A 25,211-nucleotide genomic window follows, 5' to 3' on the forward strand; every position below is an offset into this window, starting at 1 on the left:
AAGGATAAGGATAAGGATAAGGATAAGGATAAGGATAAGGATAAGGATAAGGATAAGGATAAGGATAAGGATAAGGATAAGGATAAGGATAAGGATAAGGATAAGGATAAGGATAAGGATAAGGATAAGGATAAGGATAAGGATAAGGATAAGGATAAGGATAAGGATAAGGATAAGGATAAGGATAAGGATAAGGATAAGGATAAGGATAAGGATAAGGATAAGGATAAGGATAAGGATAAGGATAAGGATAAGGATAAGGATAAGGATAAGGATAAGGATAAGGATAAGGATAAGGATAAGGATAAGGATAAGGATAAGGATAAGGATAAGGATAAGGATAAGGATAAGGATAAGGATAAGGATAAGGATAAGGATAAGGATAAGGATAAGGATAAGGATAAGGATAAGGATAAGGATAAGGATAAGGATAAGGATAAGGATAAGGATAAGGATAAGGATAAGGATAAGGATAAGGATAAGGATAAGGATAAGAAAATGATTGCTAATATTGAGAGGTGCTATTAAACTCAAGATACACAAAATAAGAATTGGATTAAAACATTTTACCCCACATTTTAATTTTTAAATCTAACCCATTAGCAATCCATAACATTTGTTCAAACAATTCTCTACCGTTTTGTTGAGCAACAATTAATCAATAATTGAGACTTGCAAGAAATGACCGAAAACCCCAGCTGGCAAACCTTACACGATTTACTATGAAGCGAAAAAATGCTACCCGAGCTCAGACATATAACAATCATCGTGACAAATTGTTTTGTGGTAACTGAATTCTAATAACGAGTTATAAGTGAAAGCAGCTTATTAAACTACAACTTCTACTAAGCTACAGCTCAGACATAAAACCTTCACCTTTACAAAATGTTCTAGTCAACTGCAACTCACACGCAAAACTTAATCAACTGCAGCTTAGACATAAAACTTTCGCCATGCCAAAAATGTTCTGTTCTGGCTGGGTTCTAAATGCCAATTAATTATCAGTAACAACGGTTTCTAAATCTAAATTCTAATCAACCACAGCTCGATCATTAGTTTCAAACTTACACACATAATGTGTAGTATACAAGCAAGACATCCTTTGAGCAGTTCCCATTTGTCCGTTAGTTTCAATCCGTTATATTTTAAATCCCTAGCTTGTTCAAAATACTATTAACGACTTTGCAATCAAGGTAGAGAAAGGTGAAAGGGGTGTTAAAAAGATTGTGTAATTTTAACGTTTTGCGACATTGTCACAGAGGTACCAAATGCGTTTCATATTTCATTGTGCGCATATTTCATGACTCCTCAAATTGGAAAATAAACCATAAGACGAGCATCACAAAGAACTACTCTGACTCTTCCTCCCCCTCTCATATTTTTTCACAACCAGGAATCTACCAATGGGAGGGATCTCACGATTTCAGAAGTGTTGCTCTAATTTTTAGATTATCAAATAGATGTTGCCATGTTGCCATATTACCATACTGCATTGCTCTTGAATATGAAAATTATTCTTAAGTTTTGGCGTAAAAATACACAAATTTGTACGTTCTAAGCTTTAGAGTGTCTATTGACTAAACTAGACAATAATTAACTCGTAATCGTTTCCTATGAGAGATAGATAACTCGGCTAAGCGACACCTCGTTGACAAATTCGTTCATAGAAAATTCAGGGACGTAGTCTCATGTTAAATATAACAAGGTCACAAAACGTCTTCCAAGTGATCACAAGTTAGAACCGATCAAACGGGGCGAATAATTTGACTTATTATGTAATGTTCTACTTGAAACGGTGCTTTGTTATTGAAATTAACTAATTTTCTTCGCTTTGATGAAACTTTTTCAAGATCGCTTTAGTAACGAGGTAGTCACGGCTTGAGGTAAAGCTAATGGGAGGTATTGGCACGAGTTATGCTAAGCGATGAGATCTGACAAAGGATGACTTCTTTGCACACAAGAGCTACGATCATTAGGGCAGCAAACAATCAGTGTTAATTTTTAGGTTCAATCACATTGGGATTAAGCCATTTCTCAAGCTTTCTGATCTTCTTTACGTCAGCTGCTGATATCTTGAACAGTCGGATAGCTTGTTGACTGAGGCCAGTGAAAGGTCGGCGCGGAGAGAGACGCAGTTGGTTAGGACTCAAACCTGGAGCAAACAAAGACAAACAGCTTAATTCGCAGAATAGCGGAATAAATAAATTCAATGCTATATATATAAATATATAAATATATATATATATATATATATTTTTTTTTTTCAGCAATTCTTTATATTGATTTGAAAAGTAAAAAAAACTCACTTACAATATATAATTACAATAAACTAGTTACAATACAATACTTACAATAATTACGTACGTTAATTACAATGCGATAACCTACGTACAGTACGTTACATAGAATATAATAATTAATGTATACATGTAATACTTAATAGATTAGACTAATCACTGTACACTACCTACAATAAACTACTTGATCCGCCTACTCTTCATGTTCTTCGTTTGTTTCCAGTTTGATTGTTTTATTTGTTTTCGCTTTGTTTTGTTTTGTTTTTTCCTTTTTCCCCTTGTTTTATTGTTTTATTTCGCGCGTTTTTCTTCCTTGTGATGTCGTTACTGCTCCTTGACTGCTCCTTATTCTTGACAGACACTAAAAAGGACTAAAACGTAGTTCTTCGGCCAATACACTGGTACAGAGGGACAGAGTGAAAGACGAATTAAAGAAAAAAGAAGGGACAAAGAATGAAGAAAGAACGAAAGAGAGAAAGTACGAAAGAAAGAAAGGAATAAGGAAAAGATGACAAGGAAAAGAAATAAAGAGGGAAAGAAGAAAGGGTGGGGGGGGGGGGGGAGGAGAAATTAAATAAGTTGATAGAATATGGGCCCATTAGAATGTGTCTCTACTACAGAGTTCTAGATGCATGAAAGGTTTTTACCTGCCAAATTCGCCCTTATCTCTTCTTCTGGCTTGAAAGGCTCATACTCAACGCTTACGCCTCCTGGTTGGTTAGAAAGGTCAATCAGTTGGGCAGGTCTCAAATCTGTTCCTGGCATGTCTTCTTGAACCGTAGGGAAGTACGCGTACTTGTGGGCCATACTTTTCTTTTGCCAGTCGTCCCAGAGCTTATCGATGAAAGAGTGATGAAGAAAAAACTCTGGAGCGGAAGCAGCTTCTCGTGTGCACATGGTGGCCCCGATTTGACAGTGTACGTCGTCATGCAGCGTTCTTCTCAGACCGAATTCAAACATAGTGAAATCGTCAAAGTTCAAGACTTCCATCACATCTGCCTCGGCAGGAGCAGTTCCGCTGAAACTCCGTGTCAAGCAGTCTGGCCCAGGGGGCGGGTTATCTGGTCTCACTCGGCTCCAGGCGCCCTTTCTAAAGGGACCGTCCAGCACGCAGTTTTGATCAGTATCTACACCATCTCCTCCAAACCCGGTGTCTTTGTTCCAAACGTTATCTGGACCTGTGCTAAATGGTTCCCTGGAATCTAGACTCCAGTCCCAGTAGGTCGCTGTAAAAGTGCAATCGGCTTTTCGCATAAGGTTCTCGTATTGCAGTATGTAATAACGATGCCAGGGGATAAAGTGTCGCTTTTCATGAATTCCTGTACTGAACAGCTCATAGTGCTCATTTATGAGCTCTTCATATTCCGCCCTATAAATACCACCCTCTGCGGTTACTTCTAATATGGTATCTATGTGACGTTTTCGCTCGGCATCTGTCAATGATGTGAATTCCTTCCTAATTCGAACGCAGTTGTGCAAATGGCCCGCAACACACATGCATCTTTGCCCGCATTCATCATAGGAGGTGCTTCCCTCTCGGCAACCGGTACCTTCATTTACACCTAATATTAAAGCAACAGTATAAAACGTTATTTTTTTTTTTTCGAGATACGTTTCTTTATCTACGTGCCCTGCTATTTCTTTCTTTTTTTTTTTTTTGTCTTTCTTAAAACTTCCGTTTATAACGGTTGAAGAGTATTTACTCCTACATATCTCTTTATAACGAAAAAAAATATATTCGTTTGTCGCAAATTGTCATTCTTAAAAGTTTTTCATGCATCATGGAAACACTGTAAGAATTGCATCAAGAGCAACTTCCACTTAAAGAAAACTGTTACCATGGTAACAGCAAGAACCAAAACGCTGAAAGGATCAACACGGGAACGGCGACGGCGGCATTAGGGAGTTTAAGAAAACCACGACAGCAACGGCAACGGGAACTTCGCTAAACAAAAGATTTAATGAGGAGAACAATGGCTGTGCACGTGCGTTATAATCCTTGGTACATTTTTTTACCGTCCTCGGCAAAACAACAACGTGAAATGACCAAATTCTGCCTTGCCTGGAGAACGTGAACCACGACGGCTAATTTTGTAAATTTTTATTTCTAGTTTATTGCTGTGACCCAGATTCAGTGTCGTAAAAGTTTTGACAGTGATAAACAAAGTAAATAACTTTAGAGTATCGCGAGATTCGTAGGTAAAATATAAAGCCATTTTTTAATCGAGTTGTCGTCGGCGTCGCCGTCGTGGTTACGTAAACTCCCTATTAATGGCAATGCCCACGACATATTATTATGCAGATTGCAGGACTCCAAATTGTGTAATTTAAATTTGGAAACTTTGTCTAAGTGAAGAAAGCGTTTTAACAAAATGTGATGTGCGAAGATTTTCAGCGCAAACATTGTTAAGCTTGACTTTATATAATATAAATCCGAAAACCTTCTAACAACCGTCAATTTTCACGCCCGGATTTTTTTTTTTTTTTTTCATATTTTATTATTATTATTATTATTATTATTATTATTATTATTATTATTATTATTATTATTTTATTTCTAATTAAGGACGTTCGCGCGAAAAGTTTCCAACATTGATTTTTTTTTTTCTGAGACTTTTACCACTGTAAGATGATGAGCTAGACAAGTAATATCAGAAATGTTAAAAAAAAGAAACAAAACAAAACACACACAAAAAAATGGGGGCTCACCAACTTCGTTTTGGAGAGAACATGCCCGGAAGAATACCCTAACCCTGAAAAAATCGGGCTTCGTTAGCGAATAAGACCACTGTGTCTGTAAGCCCAAAAATATTGTAAGTAGATCTTTGAAGTGAAATGTTCTCTGCCAAATAGTGTTTAAGTGGACTTATCAAGAGAATTTAGTTAACTGGTGAGGTTCCTTAAAGAACAAGTTCGCATTTAGTGACCATAGTTTCACGCGCCTTGCACCGCAAGATGGCAGGATTCGATGTCCCGTGGACAGAAATCTTGAAATTTTTTTGACTTCCCACATTGATTTTTTTGTTCATTTTTGGACAATGTGGAGAGAAGTGTAAATAAAATCCGTTTCTGGAAAGAAAAGCAGGTGTCACAGAACGTCCAAGATCGTTAAATCCAAGCAAAGCTATAGCAATGGCCATCTGCCCTATCATTGTTCATTTTACTGACGTGGCGTGTGAATTTACGTGCGCATTAAGGATGCACAGAAACAATTAGCGCAAACGTCCTTAAGGGAGGACGGCTTTGTTTTCAATTTACTTTGAAATTTAAAAACAAGAGCAGGCAATGCCCTTCTTCTGGGTTCTTTTTCTCCCTGTTTCACTTAAATAAATTCTCGAAAAATTGTAAAATAAGGTGATAACAAATGGCCCGGATTCCAAATGGAAACGAATAAGCTGGTGTGTCATTTCATCATGTGATGTCACACCTGAATAGCTAAGTGTGTTACGCAATAAACTTGTATTGTATCGAATCGTATCGTATCTTATTGTATTGAAACCTGCTGATAATAAAACATGAGGTATCGAGCTGGTAACATCCAGTTGTCGACATGACGCGAGGTAAGTGGAATATATCATTTTCACGTTATCAAGCTAATTAATTAGGACGGCGGTCTTTGTTGATAAAAGCACAGCTTAGGGTGACGTGGCAGCTCTCGTAAGGTCTAAGGCGAATGGCTTGATACCCTTTGAGAGAACAACAGAACAAACAACAGAAACAATGCCCCTAGCCCTAAAACAGTAACAGCTGCTAACAATGAAGAGAATTACAAGCTTACGAGAGCTGCTATACTTCTGACAGATTAATTAAACTTCTTCCTCTGACATGTTACAGTCTTAACTGACCCAAAATGTTATTGCATCTTTTTCACAGGCGAGACATTGCTCTATAAGTGGAGTGTAGTTTTGGGATCTCAAGTGATGTACGTTTGGCGATATTTTCCTTTAAATTTCGCCATGTTTAAGGCGCTTTATGCAGTTGTTCCAAAGGAAAGAAAATTTAAAAAAACAAACAAAAAAAAAACATTTTGATCAAATTCCCAAATCAGCCTCTCAACCTAACAAAAAGAAGAAGAAGAAAAAGAAAAACATTTGCTTCTCCCGACTAACGGTTTTTTTCTCGGGATTTATAACATTTTCTTTATATGGCAAATTGTTAAAAATGTTCCCTAAAATGGCCGCTGAAAGCCCTCTCAGAGGGGCAAAACCAAATTGGTCGCCCTAGCGTTAAAATACGAATCAAATTGAACTGAACTGTTATATTTTTGTGAATCTCTTAGCTAGACCATTCATCTGAAATTTCATTTTTTTTTTTTTTTACCGGTAATTACCATAGTTGATATTTATAGAGGATACGATGGCCAAAGAAATATAGTATTCTTTTAAAAACTCGTGAAAAACAGGCGACACGGACTTTGGAATTGCAGGTGCTAAGTCATGTTGTTCTGTTACCAGTCTCAATTGCAATATCAACAATATTAAATGTTTAAGAACTGCCTAATCCCGGTTTGAACTGTAGCTCAGGTTTCCCAAAGGGTAGATAATGCTACCGTCCATCGAATATCCCACTATCTACAGGATAGCGAGGTTTGTTTTGGCAACACCTATCCACTGGATATCTATCTGCCAATGGATAGGTGGAATCAGCCATTGGACAGCTGGACATAGATACTGTGAAATATCTCTTAGAAGAAAGAGGTTTAGCAAACCCTACCTTGGCCGCATTGCACATTCTGTGGCCAATCACAGCGGCCTGTTCTCTCGTTGTATTTTAAGCCGCTGGGACAGTTCTGTTTGTACGTTATCGAGTTTGAGCAGGTGATGAACCCGTAACAATTATCTGGATCTCGGTAGTTTCCATTAGCTTTACCGTCGCAAAAACCGGCTCCTGAAAAAAAAAATGTTTAAGAACTGCCTAAGCCCTGTTTAAACCGTAGCTCAAGCTTTCCAAAGGGTAGACAACGCTATCGTCCACCCGATATCACACTATTCTGGGGGGACTCCCGTATGAAAAGGTCGGGGATGCTCATCGAAAAAAAAATTAAGTTAAATCCCTAAAGGAGACCTATTCGGGTGTGGCTTGTGCTTTATTTGATCCCTAAAAGACACCGCTTAAAACAGAAAAGTTCAATTACCGGCCCGCTGTTCAGGAAAAGAAATCCGCGCTAGTAGACCGACCTCGAAAGACCGGCGGAAATCGAGCCTAGAAATGGAAACAAGAACTTTTTTTATTACTTTTTCTTCGAGTGCACCCTTAAAGATACTCTAACAGCTCAAAATATGGCGTTTCGTCATGAAAACTTGAAGTGAGACCAGAATACTTGATTTATACCCGTAAGTGAGACCATGAGCATCCCCGACCGTTTCATTTGCGAGTCCCCTCAACGGCACACTATCTACAGGATAATGAGGTTTGTTTTGCCAACACTTATCTACTGGATATCGATTTGTCAGTGGATAGTGCTAATCAGCTCTCAGGATCAGCTGGAGCTTGATGTTATAAAATATCTCTTTAAAAAAAGAGGTTTAGCAAACCCACCTTGGCCGCATTGCACATTCTGTGGCCAATCACAGCGGCCTGTTCTCTCGTTGTATTTTAAGCCGCTGGGACAGTTCTGTTTGTACGTTATCGAGTTTGAGCAGGTGATGAACCCGTAACAATTATCTGGATCTCGGTAGTTTCCATTAGCTTTACCGTAGCAAAAACGGGCTCCTGAAATTAAACAAAGCAAAAAATATGTTTAATTTGATTCTTAAAGATCTTGATGTTTCGGCTTTTTCATGCCAAATCTGGGTAACGTTTTACCGATTTCGAATTTTTCGTTTATCACTGAACGGGCTTTTTGAAAACATTGATTGTCCTAAAAATACGAACCTTCAATCTACTGCTTATAACTGGTGTAATTTTTACTTCGATCCGACTAAGGGGACACTTGTAAAAGCTGATTTATAAATTATTTCTAAAACTCTCGGCAGAAGTGCTAAGATGAGTACGTGCTGCTTCAAGTATGACGACTCAGTGCAAGAAATTTCACTCACTTTCACATATTCGTTCACTGTGTCTTAGTTCCTTTTTACCTTGTCCAGTTGCAAAATATGACGTTTTTTGTTTGTTTGTTTGTTTCGAATTTCTCAATTCCATTGACATTTTAAAATCAAAGGCGCTCAATGTTCTATAAAAATATAGTTTCTCCAATGGCTTACCCTGGTTTCCACCGTTAGATTGACCATAATAATAACTTCTGGAATGCGCAAGGCACACAAACAAAAGAAGAAAACAACTCAAGGCAATCATGACGCGTGCTTGGTTGTCAGCTGTCAAAAAAGGAAAAGTAAATGGAAATTCAATAATAATATCACATTATTAGTATTCTGAATGTAGATATTCACTTCCAAACAGGCTCTAGCTTTTCCGCTGTATGGTTTGCGCCCTGGACTCCAGCCTACTGTGTTCGAGCTTTTTTCACTGGGCCATGTAGCGACTCTCTTACCGTATTGTGTACGCATACCGCACAGTCTACTTTATGCACGTTTTCTATCACTTCACTAACTTCGCAAAATTGAAGACAAGACCGGTATATATCCTTTCATAACGCAGTCATGTATGGTAATTTTGCTCATCTTTAGCCGATGAATTTAGCCGTGTATGTAATGAAAAAGAAAAAGTTGTCTCGAACTCGCGACAGAAGACATGCTTTGTGTTCACTATTCCAATCAACAGAGTAACACTAAAAAAGCTGTAGCTTGCCGGTTTGATGTGGCGGTTTCCAGGCCAGGTTTATCTACGAAGAGTTCCATTGTAGAAGAAAATATGTCTGAGATTACAAAGTGGCTACAAGGTTTTGCAATGTGAAAACTACAGGGTAACAATGTTTTTTGGAAAGCAGGGACTGACCTAGAGCGTTAATTTGTTTCGTTTTTTACAGTTCCATCTCGCATCTGATTGGTGGCTACACAATTGACATGTCAAAATCAAATTTAAGCTAGTGTTCACGGCTTTTTGACTTTTACAGTAATGTCCCTAGTCATGAAACAGTCGGCCGATTGCGAGCAGAGGTTCCCTCTCGTTTCTCACCGAGCAGAAAGAGAAGAGAAACTCTGTCACGCAGGGAAGACATTTGCGCGGTTTTTGGTACGGAAAAAAATAGATAAAATCAGTAAAAGGTGTCTTTATCTACATTAGTTTTAAAAAGCGTCCTTCACTGTACTCAAGTGTTCGAAAAAAAAAAAATTATAAAACAAAGAACCAAAAAGCACACCATTAAAATGAAATGTCTCACATAGCAAGAGAGAACAGACAATTTAAGTTGTTAAAATAACGGGTTTGATTAGCATTGACAAAGCAAGAAAACGAAAGCGAATACGCTCTTTTTTTATATAAGAGCGTCTAATTTTGGAGTTGAGGCTGAACGTTTTTTCATTTTTTTTTTTTTTTTTTGGTGCTATTTGAGGCTGAAAATGTTCTTAAGATGTTCTTAAAATTACATGGTCTAAAGTATTTCAATGAACCAATTACTAGTATCATTGAGTAGTACAACTCAAAGCTGAGACAATATAAGGTCACAAAACCTTGATAATACTTCAGAATTTGTATCGTCTGATGACTTTGATGGTGTGGAATTTATTTTGAAACAGTTATAAATAAGAACTGCTGTTTATTACAAACCGAGATGTATGTCATGGTATAAGAAAACCATCGTTAAAGTTATACAAAACATGCCCATAAGTATTTGGGACAATTTACATTTTTGCACCTTTATTTGATGCCTGTCATCTAATATACAGATTATCAATATAAAAACGTTCTTAATCAGCGCCCAGCGCGAGGAATGTTCTTAATACGTTCTTAAAATTTTGGTAGATCTCAGCCTCGACGTTCTTATATAAAAAAAAGGTTCTTATGCATAAAAAAAAGTGTGCTCGCATTCAGACAACACTAAGTGCGCTCCACTCACGTTGGGTACGAACTTACAACGTCAACTTGTTTTTCAACAGTCATGCGCAGTTTACTTTAGAGCTTTTCCCTGACATTCCTGCGTACTCACGGACGTTCGCGCTGTCGTTGTTTAACGCCCCGTCCATACTACCCCGTAATAATTTCACGATGGAGGTTTCACTCTGAAAACGCATTAAATGTTTTTCATCCACACTACGCCGGAGAAAATTTAAAAACGAAACAATTTCCGGATATTTTGGATTTTTATCTGAGTAGAACTCCGTAAGAATTTCAACCTTAGCAGACTAAAACATATGTTATCGTTTAGAAGTCCACAACTGAAATCAAGTAAAAGAGAAATGCCAAAAAAATTAACTGTTACTACGCTTAACATTTCGTAAGCCAAAGTGCGGACGTTTTCTGTTTTATGATTTTAAAACCTGTCTTTGTTTTTGGGGGTTTTATGACTGCTTCTCAATGCGGTTGATTTAGCCGTCTGCAGTGATTAAAGACTAAGATTACAGTGCGTTCATCCCTTTCAATGAACAGAGACGATTTTATAACTATTATTTTACAACGAATAATTGCAGTATATATTTTATATGGTTACGACGAATATAAATTTCAGCGGATTATGTATTCTTGTTTCATTTGTTACAAGGTTTTGTAATGCGAAAACTACAGGGTTACAATGTTTTTTGGAAGGCAAAGCGATCGAAGCGTAGTTTCATGACTGATCGAGAGCGTTAATTTGTTTCCTCTTTTGCGATTTATCTCGCATCTGAGTGGTGGCCACACAATTGACATGTCAAAATCAAATTTAAGTGTTCACGGCTTTTTGACTTTCACAATAATTTTTTCGTCCGTAGTGATCAAACGGTCGAGCGATTGCGAGCAGAGGTTTCCTCTCGTCTCTCAGCGATCGAGCAGGAAGAAAAGGGAAACTCTGTCCCGCAGGGAAGACATTTGCGCGCTTCTTGGTAGGAAAAAGTGTTGGATCGACATCAGTGTAAGGTGTCTTTGAATTTGTTTACATAAGTTTTCAAAAACATCCTTCACGGTATTCACGTGTTCGAAACAAAAAAAAAATTAAAACAAAACAAAACAAAACAAAACAAAACAAAAAAACATCATTAAAATGAAATGTCTCACATTGCAAGAGAGAAGTGACAATTTAAGTTGTTCGAACTTAAAATTACGGAATTATTTAGCGTTGACAAAGCAAGAAAACGAAAGTGAATACTCGCATTCAGACAACGCGAAGTGGGTTCTACTCACTTTGAATTTACAACATCAACATGTTTTCTAACAGCCACGCGCAGTTGACTTTTCATTTTTTTCCTGACATTTCGTCCATACCACGCCGTAGGAATTTCAAAATAGAGGTTTCACTATGAAAACCCGTCAAATGTTTACCGTCGACAATACACCGAAGAAATTAAAAACAAAAAAAAAAGGGACGCAACAATCACCGGTTATTTTGGGTTTGTGTCTGAGTAAAACTCAGTCAGGGAAATCACATGGTTATCGTGACGACATCGTGTTCAAAAGTGTTCCTTTTCAAAATGTTTTCCGTCCACACGAAAGCGAAAAGCTGGCGTTTTCAAATTCCTCCGGTTTGAGGAGCGTTTCTTAAAGCTCTGTTTTCGTGACGGGTTAGTGTGAACGGTAGATCTGAAGGGAATTTACAGACTAGCAAAATAATTAAACAAAGAAGAATAAGAATTTGAACCTTAGCATGGATACAGACTGAAACATATGTTTTCGTTTAGAAGTCGACAACTGAAATCAAGTAAAAGAGAAGAGCCAAAATAAAAAAAAATAAAAAAATCAACTGTTCCCGTGCTTGACATTTCACAAGCCAAATTAAGTGCGGACGTTTTTTACTTCTGGTTCTAAAACTTGTTTTTGATTGTGGGTGTTTTATGACTGACTCTCAATTATAGCCAAAAACAAAAATCAAAATGGAACTCACCTTTGGTAATCGGGCAATGTCGGACTCTCAGAGTTTGGGAGCAGACTGTTTGCGAGTTTATATTTCTAGAAGTATATATAACATATCCACTAAAGCACTCAAGATTGCGGTAATTATGTGGTCTACAACTATTGGGAGAGGCTTAGTGTTATGATAAACACAAGTAATTGTGGTTGGCTGGTTTGGTTCAGCGATTTTCAAAGGAAACCCCGTTTCGGTTCAAAAATCGCTGAGAGGGTGGTACTGACTTGCAAAAGAAAGCCGCCTTCTGGAGTGTTCTATCCTTTATGTTTCGTAGCTTCTAAAGCGCCAAATGATGATCTTCCCCGAAGGTATTCTACAAATTCAGAAAGTATCTTCGCTCTGAATCAAAACTAAACGAATAAACTGATCAAAAAATTTTCTATTTTTTATGAAAAGATCAGATATAGAGAGAAAAAGAACAAAAACTCTTACAGTTGAAGAAACTAATGTGACTGAACATGTGAAAAGAGTTCGAAGTTTCATAGACAATATTTCTGCACTAGAGACCCATGGTCTGTCGAGGCGGACTTTGGCAAGTACTTCTACTGTGTCCTGTTATGCATCTCAATGTAAGGCAGAAGATGGTTAATTCATCAAGAGGAACTATCTAGTTTCGTGCGTCGAACTGAAAGCTTAGTTTGATAGTACGTGTCGTCATCACACCTCTGGAGACGCATAATTAACTGCCTGAGGAGTTGGTGACTTGCTTGTGTGGTTGAGTAATCCCCGAAGGGCTTTACAGACTAGCTAAACAACTCGACAAAGAAGAATAAGATTTTGAACCTTACCATGGATACAGACTGAATTATCTAAGACATAGACAAGGCTCATTTTACTTGGTCGCACAATTTGCCATGAAGACGACAATTGAAATCAAATGAAAGATAAAAGCCAATGAAATTGAATACGTTTGAGATTAATAAATAAGTGCAGTTGAGATTGAACATTGTAATGAAGGCTATATCTTTTAGTGTACGATAGTTGGTTTTTTTTACTGTTAACTGATAAGACAAGAAATGGTCTGCTCTACCAAGAGAAGGTTTATTTGTGACAATTCAAGTTTATTTGTGAAAAATTACGTTCAAAAGGAGATAGCCAAGCCTCGATACCCGAAGAATGATTAGACGATAGCTTGATCTTTTGCCCAGTACATGGGAGTAGTTGTGCATGCTTAAAAACTGCAAAATTCAACTGTTCCCACGCTTAACATTTCATAAGCCAAATTGCGGGCGTTTTCTGTTTCTGATTTTAAGACGTGTTTTTGTTTCTGAAGTTTTTTTGACTTCTTCTCAATGCGGTTGATAGCTGTCAGCAGTGATAAAAGATTATTACTGTGCGTTCAGCGCTTTCAATGAACAGGGATATTTCGATGAGTTTGGAATAAACAAATAAGCGCGGAAAAGATTTAATGTGGTTATGAAGAGGATAGTTTTCTGCGGATGATGTATCCTTGTTTCATCGGCTACAAGGTTTTGTAATGTGAAAACTACCAGGTAACAAAGTTTTATCGAAAGCAAAGCAATCGAAGCGTAGTTTCGTGACTGATCGAGAGCGTTAGTTTGATTCCTTTTTTTCTGATTTCAAATTAAAATGTTCACGGCTTCTTGACTTTCCGCACAGTAATTTTTTCGTCCCTGGCGATCAGACGGTCGAGCGATTTTGAGCATAGGTTTCCCCTGGTGATCAGACGGTCGAGCGATTGTGAGTATAGGTTTCCCCTGGTGATCAGACGGTCGAGCGATTGTGAGCATAGGTTTCCCCTGGTGATCAGACGGTCGAGCGATTGTGAGCATAGGTTTCCCCTGGTGATCAGACGGTCGAGTGATTGTGAGCATAGGTTTCCCCTGGTGATCAGACGGTCGAGTGATTGTGAGCATAGGTTTCCCCTGGTGATCAGACAGTCAAGCGATTGTGAGCATAGCTTTCCCCTTGTGATCAAACCGTCGAGCGATTGTGAGCATAGGTTTCCCCTGGTGATCAGACGGTCGAACGATTGTGAGCGGAGGTTTCTTCTCGTCTCTCACCGAGCAGAAAGAGAAGGGAAACTCTGTCAGGCAGGGAAGGAATTTGCTCGCTTCTTGGTAGGAAAAAAAATTAGATTGAAAATCGGCATAAGGTATCTTTATTCACATAAGTTTTCAAAAACATCCTTCACGGTACCGTCACGTGTTCGCAAAGAACATATCATTAAAATCATGAAATGTCTCACATAACAAGAGAGAACAGATAATTTAAGTTGTTAGAACTTAAAATGACGGTTTATTTAGCGTTGACAAAGCTAGGAGTCCAGTCGCTTTGACACAACGCGAAGTGGACTCCACTCACTTCGGGCACCAATTTACAACGTCAAAATGTTTTTCAACAGCCATGCGCAGTTGACTTTTCAGCTTTTCCCTGACATTCCTGCGTACCCGTGGACGTTCGCGCTGTCGTTTTTTAACGCCCATACATACTACGCCCTAGGAATTTCAAAAGAGAGTTTTCACTATGAAAACGCATCAAATGTTTTCAGTCCACACTACGCCGAGAGGAAATCTCTACTCACAATCAATTGATTTCCTATCGCGCATGCGCGAACCACGTCATCATGCCGCCCGTGTCGTGCTTTGTCATGCGAAACGTTTGCACGCAATCAAATTTTTCTAGTTGTATATTTTCGGCGAATCATGTGCTTGAATTACGACTTTTCCACCGTTTATTTGTTAGAGAAACTACAGAAATTTCGTAAAGATCTACGAAGTTCTGAATGACAAAAGAAACAGACGAATTAAACCAAACTAGCTAAGAAAAAAAAAAAAATGCTTGAATACCTGAAAACTTAAGCTTAATAATCCAACTATCAACCCTCGCATGGTGCTTCTTTGACAATGAATAGCTTGTTAAGGTGAGTTAATGTTCAACAATAGTTTCTGGAATTGCGCGACAATTCATGATTATCCCCTGAAGGTATACTGAACCATGATCGCAGATCATGACTGCATTCACAAATAAATGATTAAAACCAGTCCAAATTTCCTACATGCTTCAAGAATAGATCAATCATGAAGAAAGGGAGAGAAAAAAATTAAACTCTGCAACTTAAGAAACTAATGAGACTGAATACGTGAAAAGAGCTGAAAGTTTGATAGGCAGTTTCCTATACTAGGGACGCATAATCCGTTGGAGAGGGCTAAGGCAAGTGCTTTTAGTTGTCTTGCTATGTTTCCCAATGTAAGGCAGAAGATGCTTAATTCTTCAACAGCAACTATCTGCTTTCGTGCGTCAAGTAGTGAGCTTATTGTGATAGTACTTGTCGTCTTCACATCACAGGAGTGGCATAATCAACCGCTTGAAGAGTTGGTAAATCGGTTGTATGCTTGAGTATTTTAAACTACAAGACTCGACAAAAAAAAAGAATAATTTGAACCTTAGCACTTTAACTGAGATCAAATGAAAGCAAAATTAAAGCCATATAATTTGACTGTTCTCAACGTTAACATTTCATAAACCAAAGTGCGAAGGTTGCTTTTTCTGGGTGTGAAATTCGTTGTCATGCTTATGAGTTTTATACATGTAAGTGCTTGTCAATCGACTGCTTGTCAAAAGAGGATTATAGCCGTTAGCAGTGATAAAACGTAATTGCAGTGCATTGGATGCTGTCGCAATGATGGGATATGTTCGAGATAAATTGCCCAGTTTGCAGTACAAGTTTAATATAGCTTTGACGAGGATGATTTTCTGCGGATGATGTATCCTTGTTTCATTGTCATCAGACATACACGAGATAGTCTGCATACTCTAAAAAAAGGTTGGTTTGTAAAAATTCAAGTTTAAAAACGACCGGAGTATCCTCGAAGCAGCCCTGAATCGAAACAGTCCTGGCCAGTTGTTTTCCTTTCATTTCTTACCTTGAGACTAGGAACTAAAAATGCTGATTTATTTGGATGCTTTCAATTAGTCGCAATGATGAAATATGTTCGAGATAAATTGCGCAATTTGCAGTACAAATTTAATATAGCTTTGACGAGGATAATCTTCTGCAGATGATGTATCCTTGTTTCATTGTCATAAGAAATGCACGAGATAGTCTGTATGCTCTAAATAAAGGTTGGTTTTTAAAAATTCAAGTTTAAAGGCGGCTGGTCTATCCTCGAAGCAGCTCTGGATCGAAACAGCCCTGACAAGCTGTTTTCCTTTTTTCTTACCTTAAGACTAGGAACTAAAAACTGCTGATTTATTTTCAGATACACGCAAGCTTCGACATATAAGCAGCAAAACGTTTGACGGGATACCAGCAGCCATTACTTTGTTCCCAAGCTCAGAATTACGTCGACCTATATTCTAAAATAATGTACACCAAAACAGCTCTAAACGCGTTACGCGTTTGAAAACGCTGCAGTAGGTTACGGTTGGCGAAGTAGGTCTGTCTGTGGTAGCGAAGAAATGTACTAGATATTTAGGTGACGATGCCTTCAGATCAGATCGTAATTTTTTTCCCATTGTTTAGACCTGTTTAGTAATATTGATAAAGAAATCTACAGAGCAAACTAAAGCTATATTGCTTGATTTTTTAAACATTCTTCACAAGCTGATGAGCTTCCATGTGGAATCGCTCTGAAGAGGTAGTTATATATACCGTGGAATCCCGCTGCACCCGCGAGAGTTACATTTTTCTATCTTTTTGTTTCGTCTTCGTTTGTATTTAGCCAAAATATTTCTAGCCGCGTACGGTTCAGTTTCTACAATTATTAGTTCATTTTTGCGCAATTTTTTCATACTTACGGTTTATGGTGTTTCCTTAACTGAAAACTACATTTTCTGTTTCATGTTTTAGAAATCCAAGACTTTAGGGATAGTACATCATGCTGCTACATGAATTTATGATATAAAATATGTTATTCGCCGGCCTTGGTCGGTCCGTATTGTAAAATACTGCGCCCGAGGTCAGAAGTCTTGCGTTTCTATGATTACGCATTGGGCTCCGCCTGACGCTAAAGGCAGCTAGAGCTGCGCAGAAACGATTAAAACTTCTTACATTTCTTAAGGCAAGATCAGTTATAATGAAGGAAAAAAAAAAAAAAAAAAAAAAAAACGGCCAAACTCTACATTTGAAGAAACTATTGTGACTGAACATGTAAAAAGTGGAGGAATTTTTATAGTATGTAGTTTTATAGTATACTACCAAAAGAAATCTAACTTCTCGAGTGTTCTCTATTTTATGTTTTGCCGACTTTAACGGGCCAATTCATGAAATGTAACACTTCTTACCCGCTTTATGAACAGATCTACATTGATGAAAGAGAAAAAGGAAACTCTTGCATTTGAAGAAAATTACTAGGCAGAATTCATGAACAGAGTTGGAAGCTTCATTTCCAGTTTCCTATACTAAAGACCCACAGTGATAAACTATTTGTAAGTCAGAATCGGTGTTTTCAATTGTCAACATATCTTCACAAAGATTTCTTTCGTTGAAGTTTGCGCTGAGATGCTGCAGCAATTTTCACCAACGCCAACAGGCTGCTAACATCATGTGTGTTTCTTTAACATAGTGAAATTTTACACTGCGAAAATAAAATAGACAAAAAGTTTTCGTAACTCAACCAACAAAATCGAAATCGTTTTTCAAGTTGATTAAAGAGAGCGTCATCGTAACTTTGCTGATTGTTTCTGCTGTATTCACATATTTTCAGCTAAACTTTTAATATGTTCTCAAACATTTATCAACCTTAAACATATTTAAAAACTAGAGATATTATATGAGGTCGATGTACGTTTTCACACAAAAGTGCGGAAGTCCAATTTGTCATGTTTTATTGACTGTACAAAACACGCATCGGCGGGCGCTCTCTTTCATCGACAACAGAGCAGCATCTACAGACATAAATTTTCTTGTCACTTATTGGGCCTTAATTGATAAAACATTAAGCGTTGCTTACAATTCAAGCCAAACTCAAACTTGCAATTATTATTATTTTTTTTTTACTTTTCGGTCGAGATAGACTCTGGCGAAATCCTCGCAAGCGTGTGGCAAGAGGAGAGAAACTTTGAGGTCCTGAAACGCTGCTATATCCAAATATATCCAACTAGTTTTTTGCTGTGTTCTAGAAAAGCTGTTAATCTTCAACATATGTGAAACTTAGAGTGGAGTAATGTGGAGCTCTTGTGAAAAAAGCAGCGGAACACAACTTGATCAGGGATATAAAGCGGGACATAACTCAATTCGACACTGTCTTACTTCACTCAAACTAGAGCAGCTTACGACGAAAATATTAAAGTAAAATTCCAACAGACATGAACGTATTGAGTTGTGGGCCAAACCCATCAAACATTTCGGGAATTTCTGAAGCAATTTCCCCGCGCTACATCCGCAAAAATCCTCGTAGAATGTACGCGCGTGTGCCGCACATGGTGGCGCAATTTGTTCTAAAATACAAAAATTGTCCCATATCATAGGGAGAGCCCCAATACTAGAAATGGTGCGCTCTTACGGTCTCCGTCCCCGATTATGGCTCCTGGTGTTAATTGATCGAGGATAACGAATACGTTTTAGAGAACAAAATATCCTAATATATATAAAGGTGCACAGTACCAGCTTACTTTATCAAGAGGAACTAAATCACGGAAGGAAGTTTAATTTCAAATAGGAGATGCAAACTTACTGCTTTTCTTGCTCACTCTGCTGCACTTAGATGAAATTCTCATGCAATAGGAATGATCTTCTTTTCATGAAAACGTTTCTGAAAAGAACGAGAGCCCATATTTTCTGTCTGTGTTTTAACGTGTCCTAATTAGACGGGAACCTGACAGGTATCAAAAGTTAAATTAGTTAATAACGTGCGGATGATACCTGGAAGACAAATTGTTTCAAAAATGGTTTTAAAACAGCATATGCCCAGAGATAATTTTTCATTGGGGGGTGAGCTTTCGATTTTCAGTAACTACTTATGTAAACAAATTTTGATGAAAAACTGCTGATTATCAACTGTTATGTGTAATCAAACTTGGACTTGATCAAAAAGGAAACATATTTCTTTGGTTACCAAGGAAATAACATTTCCTCTTGAACATTACCGATCACATAAAAGACGAGATAAACAAACAGTACGCGTAAGTAACGTTATCCGTGTGTACATTCTGGTAGACTTCCATTAATTTATTTGTTTTTGCTGGACAGTTATGCCAAGTCCGCCATACTTGTAGTTCTCCTCATCTTTTGTTTAAAATTAAATACTTTAGGTGCAGTTTTAGTTTACAGCTTTATTTAAAAACCGAACAGAACTCCCGCCCCCAGTACACTTTACAAACAGCGCACAACTAGAGATTTTTTTCCACTGGATGGAGAGCTTCCGGTGTTCATTAGCTATAAACAAACTGTGCTGAAAAGCTACTGATTATCTGGTACACGTAATCAAACATAAACTTGATCAGAAAGGAAACATTTATCTTTGGTTACCAAGGTGATCACATTTTCTGTTCAAAATTACTGATGACATGAAAGATGAGATAAACAAACAGTATGTACAGGCAACATTATCCTTGTGTACATTCTGGAAGACTTCCTTTTATAATTTATTTGTTTTTGCGGACAGTTATGCCTAGTCAACAATACTTAGCGGTTCTTGGCGTTCTTTGCACGCAATCAAGTTTTTTAGTTTTATATTTTCGGGGAATCATGTCCTTGAATCGCGACTTTTCCATCGTTGATTTGGTAGAGAAGCTATAGAAATTTCGTAAAGATCTAAGAAGTACTGAATGACTAAAGAAACAGACGAATAAAACCAAATTAGTTAAGAAAAACAAAGTGCTTTGAATAGCTGAAAACTTAAGCTTAAGAATTCAACTATCAACCCTCGCATCGTGCTCGTTTGGCAATGAATAGCTTGTTACGGTGAGTTAATGTTCAACAATAGTTTCTAGAATTGTACGCCAATTCATGATTATCCTCCGAAGGTATACTAGACCATGATCCGCAAATCATGACTGCATTCACAAATAAATGATTAAAACCAGTCCAAATTTCCTACATGCTTCAAGAATAGATCAATTACGGAGAAAGGGAGAGAGAAAAAAAAATTGAAAACTATGCAGCTTAAGAAACTAATGAGACTGAATACGTGAAAGGAGCTGGAAGTTTGATAGGCAGTTTTCTATACTAGGGACGCATAATCCGTCGGAGAGGGCTAAGGCAGGTGCTTTTAGTTGTCTTGCTATGCTTCCCAATGTAAGGCAGAAGATGCTTAATTCTTCAACAGCAACTATCTGCTTTCGTGCGTCAAGCAGTGAGCTTATTGTTATAGTACTTGTCGTCTTCACATCACAGGAGTAGCATAATCAACCGCTTGAAGAGTTGGTAAATCGGTTGTATGCTTGAGTATTTTAAACCGCAAGACTCGACAAAGAAGAAGAAGAATTTGAACCTTAGCATGGATACAGCTTGAATTATATGTTCTTGTTAAGAAGTCGACAACTGAGATCAAATGGAAGCGAGATTAAAGCCAAAAAAATGTAACTGTTCTCAACGTTAACATTTCATAAACCAAAGTGCGAAGGTTGTTTTTTCTGGGTGTGAAATTCGTTGTTATGTTTATGAATTTTATGCATGTAAGTGCTTGTCTGTCGACTGCTTGTCAAAAGAGGATTATAGCCGTTAGCAGTGATAAAACGTAATTGCAGTGCATTGGATGCTTTCGCAATGATGGGATATGTTCGAGATAAATTGCGCAATTTGCAGTACAAATTTAACTATAGCTTTGACGAGTATAATTTTCTGCGGATGATGTATCCTTGTTTCATTGTCATAAGACATGCACGAGATAGTCTGCATGCTCTAAAAAAAGGTTGGTTTGTAAAAATTCAAGTTTAAAAACGGCTGGCCTATCCTCGAAGCAGCCCTGAATCGAAACAGCCCTGGCCAGTTGTTTTCCTTTTTTTTCTTACCTTGAGACTAGGAACTAAAACTGCTGATTTATTTTCAGATACACGCAAGCTTTGACATATAAGCAGCAAAACGTTTGGATACCAGCAGCCATTACTTTATTCCCAAGCTCAGAATTACGTCGACCTATATTCTAAAATAATGTACACCAAAACAGCTCTCAACGCGTTCGCGTTTGAAAACGCTGCAGTAGGTTACGGTTGGCGAAGTAGGTTTGTCTGTGGTAGCGAAGAAATGTACAAGATATTTAAGTGACGATGCCTTCAGATTAGATCGTAATTTTGTTTCCGATTGTTTAGACCTGTTTAGCAATATTGAAAAAGAAATCTACAAAGCAAACTAAAGCTATGTTGCTTGATTTTTTTAAAATATTCATACTGAACATTACGATATCCGCAATGAAAGCTACCACTTTATAATAAATTCGTGTATACACATGACGAATATAATTAAAATATACACAGTACGCCGAAAGTAAATTGCGCGCACTGAGAAATACAGCTGTTGGCTGTTATGAGGAGGAGGGAGGGAGGTAATTAAGATAAGGATGAGAAATTAAAGACGCTGGCAATTAAAGGAAAGGAAGAAAGACAAAATTGAAGTTTTTGCTTTCCTTTTAGGTGGCTACTATAGCTAGGTAACACTGGCAACTATGTTGTTTTTCCTTTTTATTCTTAGCGTATTATTTCATTTCTTCTCGGTTCTTCATAAGCTGATGAGCTTCTATGTGGAATCGCTCTGAACAGGTAGTTATATATACCGTGGAATCCCGCTGCACCCACGAGAGTTACATTTTTCTACTTTTTGTTTCGTCTTCGTTTGTATTTAGCCAAAATATTTCTAGCCGCGTACGGTTCAGTTTCTACAATTATTAGTTCCTTTTTGCGTAATTTTTTTCATACTTACGGTCCATGGTGTTTCCTTAAAACTACATTTTCTGTTTCATGTTTTAGACATCCAGGTCTTTAGGGATAGTATATGATGCTAGATGAATTTATGATATAAAATATGTTATTCGCCGGCCTTGGTCGGTCCGTATTGTAAAATACTGCGCTCGAGGCCAGAAGTCTTGCGTTTCTATTATTATGTATGGGGCTCCGCCTGACGCTAAGGGCAGCTAGAGCTGCGCTGAAAGGCTTAAGACTTTTTACATTTCTTAAGGTAAGATCAGTCATAATGAAAGGGGGAAAAAAAAAAACGGTCAAACTCTACATTTTAAGAAACTATTGTGACTGAACGTGTAAAATGTGGTGGAAGTTTTATAGTATGTAGTTTTATAGTACACTACCAAAAGAAAACTAACTTCTCTAGTGTTCTCTATTTTATGTTTTGCCGACTTTAACGGGCCAATTCATGAAATGTAACACTTCTTACCCGTTCTATGAACAGATCTACATCGATGAAAGGGAAAAAGGAAACTCTTGAAGTTGAAGAAAATTACTAGACAGAATTCATGAACAGAGTTGGAAGTTTCATTGCCAGTTTTCTATACAAAAGACCCACAATGATAAACTATTGTGTAAGTCAGAATCGGTGTTTTCAATTGTCAACAAATCTTCACAAAGATTTCTTTCGTTGAGTTTTGCACTGAGATGCTGCAGCAATTTTCACCAACGCCAACAGGCTGCTAACATCATGCGTGTTTCTTTAACATAGAGAAATTTTACACTGCGAAAATAAAATAGACAAGAAGTTTTCGTAACTCAACCAACAAAATCGAAATCGTTATTCCAGCTGATTAAAGAAAGCGTCGTCGTAATTTTCCTGATTGTTTCTGCTGTATTCACATATTTTCAGCTAAACTTTTAATAAGTTCTCAAACATTTATCAACCTTAAACATATTTAAAAACTAGAGATATTATATGAGGTCGATGTACGTTTTCACACGAAAGTGCGGAAGTTCAATTTGTCATGTTTTATTGACTGTACAAAAGACGCATCGGCTGGTGCTCTCTTTTATCGACAACAGAGCAGCATCTACAGACATAAACTTTCTTGTCACTTATTGGGCCTTAATTGATAAAACATTAAGCGTTGCTTACAATTCAAGCGAAACTCAAACTTGCAATTATTATTATTATTTTTTTTTTCACTTTTCGGTGGAGATAGACTATGGCGAAATCCTCGCAAGCGCGTGGCAAGAAGAGAGAAACTTTGAGGTTCTAAAACGCTGCTATATCCAAATATATCCAACTAGTTTTTTGCCTTGTTATAGAAAAGTTGTTAATCTTCAACATATGTGAAACTTAGAGTGGAGTAATGTGGGGCTCTTGTAAAAGAAGCGGCGGAACACAACTTGGTCAGTGATATAAAGCGGGACATAACTCGATTCGACACTGTCTTACTTCACTCAAACTAGAGCAGCTTACGACGAAAATACTGAGTAAAATTCCAACATATATGAACGCATTGAGTTGTGGGCCAAACGCATCAAACATCTCGGGAATTTCGGAAGCAATTTCCCCGCGCTACATCCGCAACAATCCCCGCAGAATGTACGCGCGTGTGCCGCACATAATGGCGCAATTTGTTCTAAAATAGAAAAATTCTCCCATATCATGGGACAGCCCCAATACTAGAAATGGCGCGCGCTTACGGTCTCCGTCCCCGATTGTGGCTCCTGGTTTTAATTGTGGATAACGAATATCTTTTAGAGAACAAAATATCCTAATACATATAAAGGTGCATAGTGCCAGCTTACTTTATCAAGAGGAACTAAATCACGGAAGGAAGTTTAATTTCAAATAGGAGATGCAAACTTACTGCTCGTCTTGCTCACTCTGCTGCACTTAGATGAAATTCTCCGGCAACAGGAAAGATCTTCTTTTCATGAAAACGTTTCTGAAAAGAATGAGAGCCCGTATTTTCTGTCTGTATTTTAACGTGTCCTAATTAGACGAGAACCTGACAGGTATCAAAAGTTAAATTAGTTAATAACGTACGGATGACACCTGGAAGACAAATTGTTTCAAAAATGGTTTTAAAACAGCGTATGCCCAAAGATAATTCATTGGAGGGTGAGCTTTCGGTTTTCAGTAACTACTTATGTAAACAAATTTTGACGAAAAACTGCTGATTATCAGCTGTTATGTGTAATCAAACTTGAACTTGATCAAAAAGGAAACATTTGTTTTTGGTTACCAAGGAAATAACATTTCCTCTTGAACATTACCGATCACATAAAAGATGACATTAACAAACAATACGTGCAAGTAACATTTTCCTTGTGTACATTCTGGTAGACTTCCATTAATTTATTTGTTTTTGCTGGACAGTTATGCCAAGTCAGCTATTCTTGCAGTTCTTGTCATCTTTTGTTTAAAATTAAATACTTTAGGTGCAGTTTTAGTTTACAGCTTTATTTGAAAACTGAACAGAACTCCCGCCCCCAGTAGACTTTACAAACAGCGGGTACAGATATTTTTCCACCGGATGGAGAGCCTGCGGTATTCATTAGCTACAAACAACCTGTGCCGAAAAACTACTGATTATCTGTTACACGTAATCAACATAAACTTGATCAGAAAGGAAACATTTATCTTCGGTTACCAAGGAAATCCCATTTTCTGTTTAAAATTACCGATGACATAAAAGATGAGATAAACAAGCAGTACATGTAAGCAACGTTATCCTTTTGTACATTCTGGGAGGCTAAAATTATTAATTTATTTGTTTTTGCGGACAGTTATGCTTAGTCCACTATACTTGGCGGTTCTTGCGATCTTTTGTTCGAAATAAACACTTGGGGCCGATTTTTTAAACGCAGTTTAGACAACGTTTATGAAAGTCATCCGCTAAGCCATTTTTAAATCATGAGTACCGATTATTTAAACGTTGTTCTCCCATAACAGTGTTTAGACAGTGTCTAAACACCAACTAAGGAAAAAAAGTAAGACCTGATCAAAGGTAGGTTTAAATGCTATTTAACGATATTTTTATGGTCAGCCATTTTGAAATAAAGGGATTTCTGCGCTACAGACAGTTAAGAAACTACGCCCATCGACGTAATATACATGTTCGAACAATTTGGCATACTAGGGACAGATTTAACCCATTAGAGGAATA

General features: G+C 37.6%; 1 protein-coding gene across 3 annotated transcripts; it reads right to left on the reverse strand.

Moving 5' to 3' along the window:
* Positions 1-459: 459 nt before the first annotated feature.
* LOC145502969 (tyrosinase-like) lies at positions 460-23,957 on the reverse strand. Of its 3 annotated transcripts, none has more exons than XM_081482388.1 (5): positions 23,910-23,957; positions 8,501-8,611; positions 7,836-8,009; positions 2,945-3,859; positions 460-2,152 (listed from the first exon to the last, which is right to left on the reverse strand). In XM_081482388.1, the coding sequence occupies exons 2-5, from the start codon at positions 8,589-8,591 to the stop codon at positions 1,995-1,997; spliced, it is 1,338 nt and encodes a 445-aa protein (XP_081338514.1). In that variant the 5' UTR covers positions 8,592-8,611; positions 23,910-23,957; the 3' UTR covers positions 460-1,994. The 3 variants fall into 3 exon arrangements, with proteins under 3 accessions (XP_081338514.1, XP_081338513.1, XP_081338515.1); XM_081482387.1 differs by lacking the exon at positions 23,910-23,957 and adding an exon at positions 12,208-12,240; XM_081482389.1 differs by lacking the exons at positions 460-2,152; positions 23,910-23,957 and adding an exon at positions 12,208-12,240 and having other exon boundaries at positions 2,858-3,859.
* Between the last annotated feature and the right edge of the window lie 1,254 nt (positions 23,958-25,211).

Source organism: Orbicella franksi, chromosome 11, assembly GCF_964199315.1.
Source record: "Orbicella franksi chromosome 11, jaOrbFran1.1, whole genome shotgun sequence".
Taxonomy (NCBI): domain Eukaryota; kingdom Metazoa; phylum Cnidaria; class Anthozoa; order Scleractinia; family Merulinidae; genus Orbicella; species Orbicella franksi.

Bases quoted from the DNA above. Each gene is read 5' to 3' on its own strand.
- LOC145502969 (XM_081482388.1), bottom strand. From the start codon at position 8,591: ATGATTGCCTTGAGTTGTTTTCTTCTTTTGTTTGTGTGCCTTGCGCAT. The intron at 8,010-8,500 runs GTAAGCCATTGG...GTTTAATTTCAG, and splicing joins ATCTAACGGTGGAAACCAGG to GAGCCCGTTTTTGCTACGGT. The intron at 3,860-7,835 runs GTGGGTTTGCTA...CTTTAATATTAG, and splicing joins GAATGTGCAATGCGGCCAAG to GTGTAAATGAAGGTACCGGT.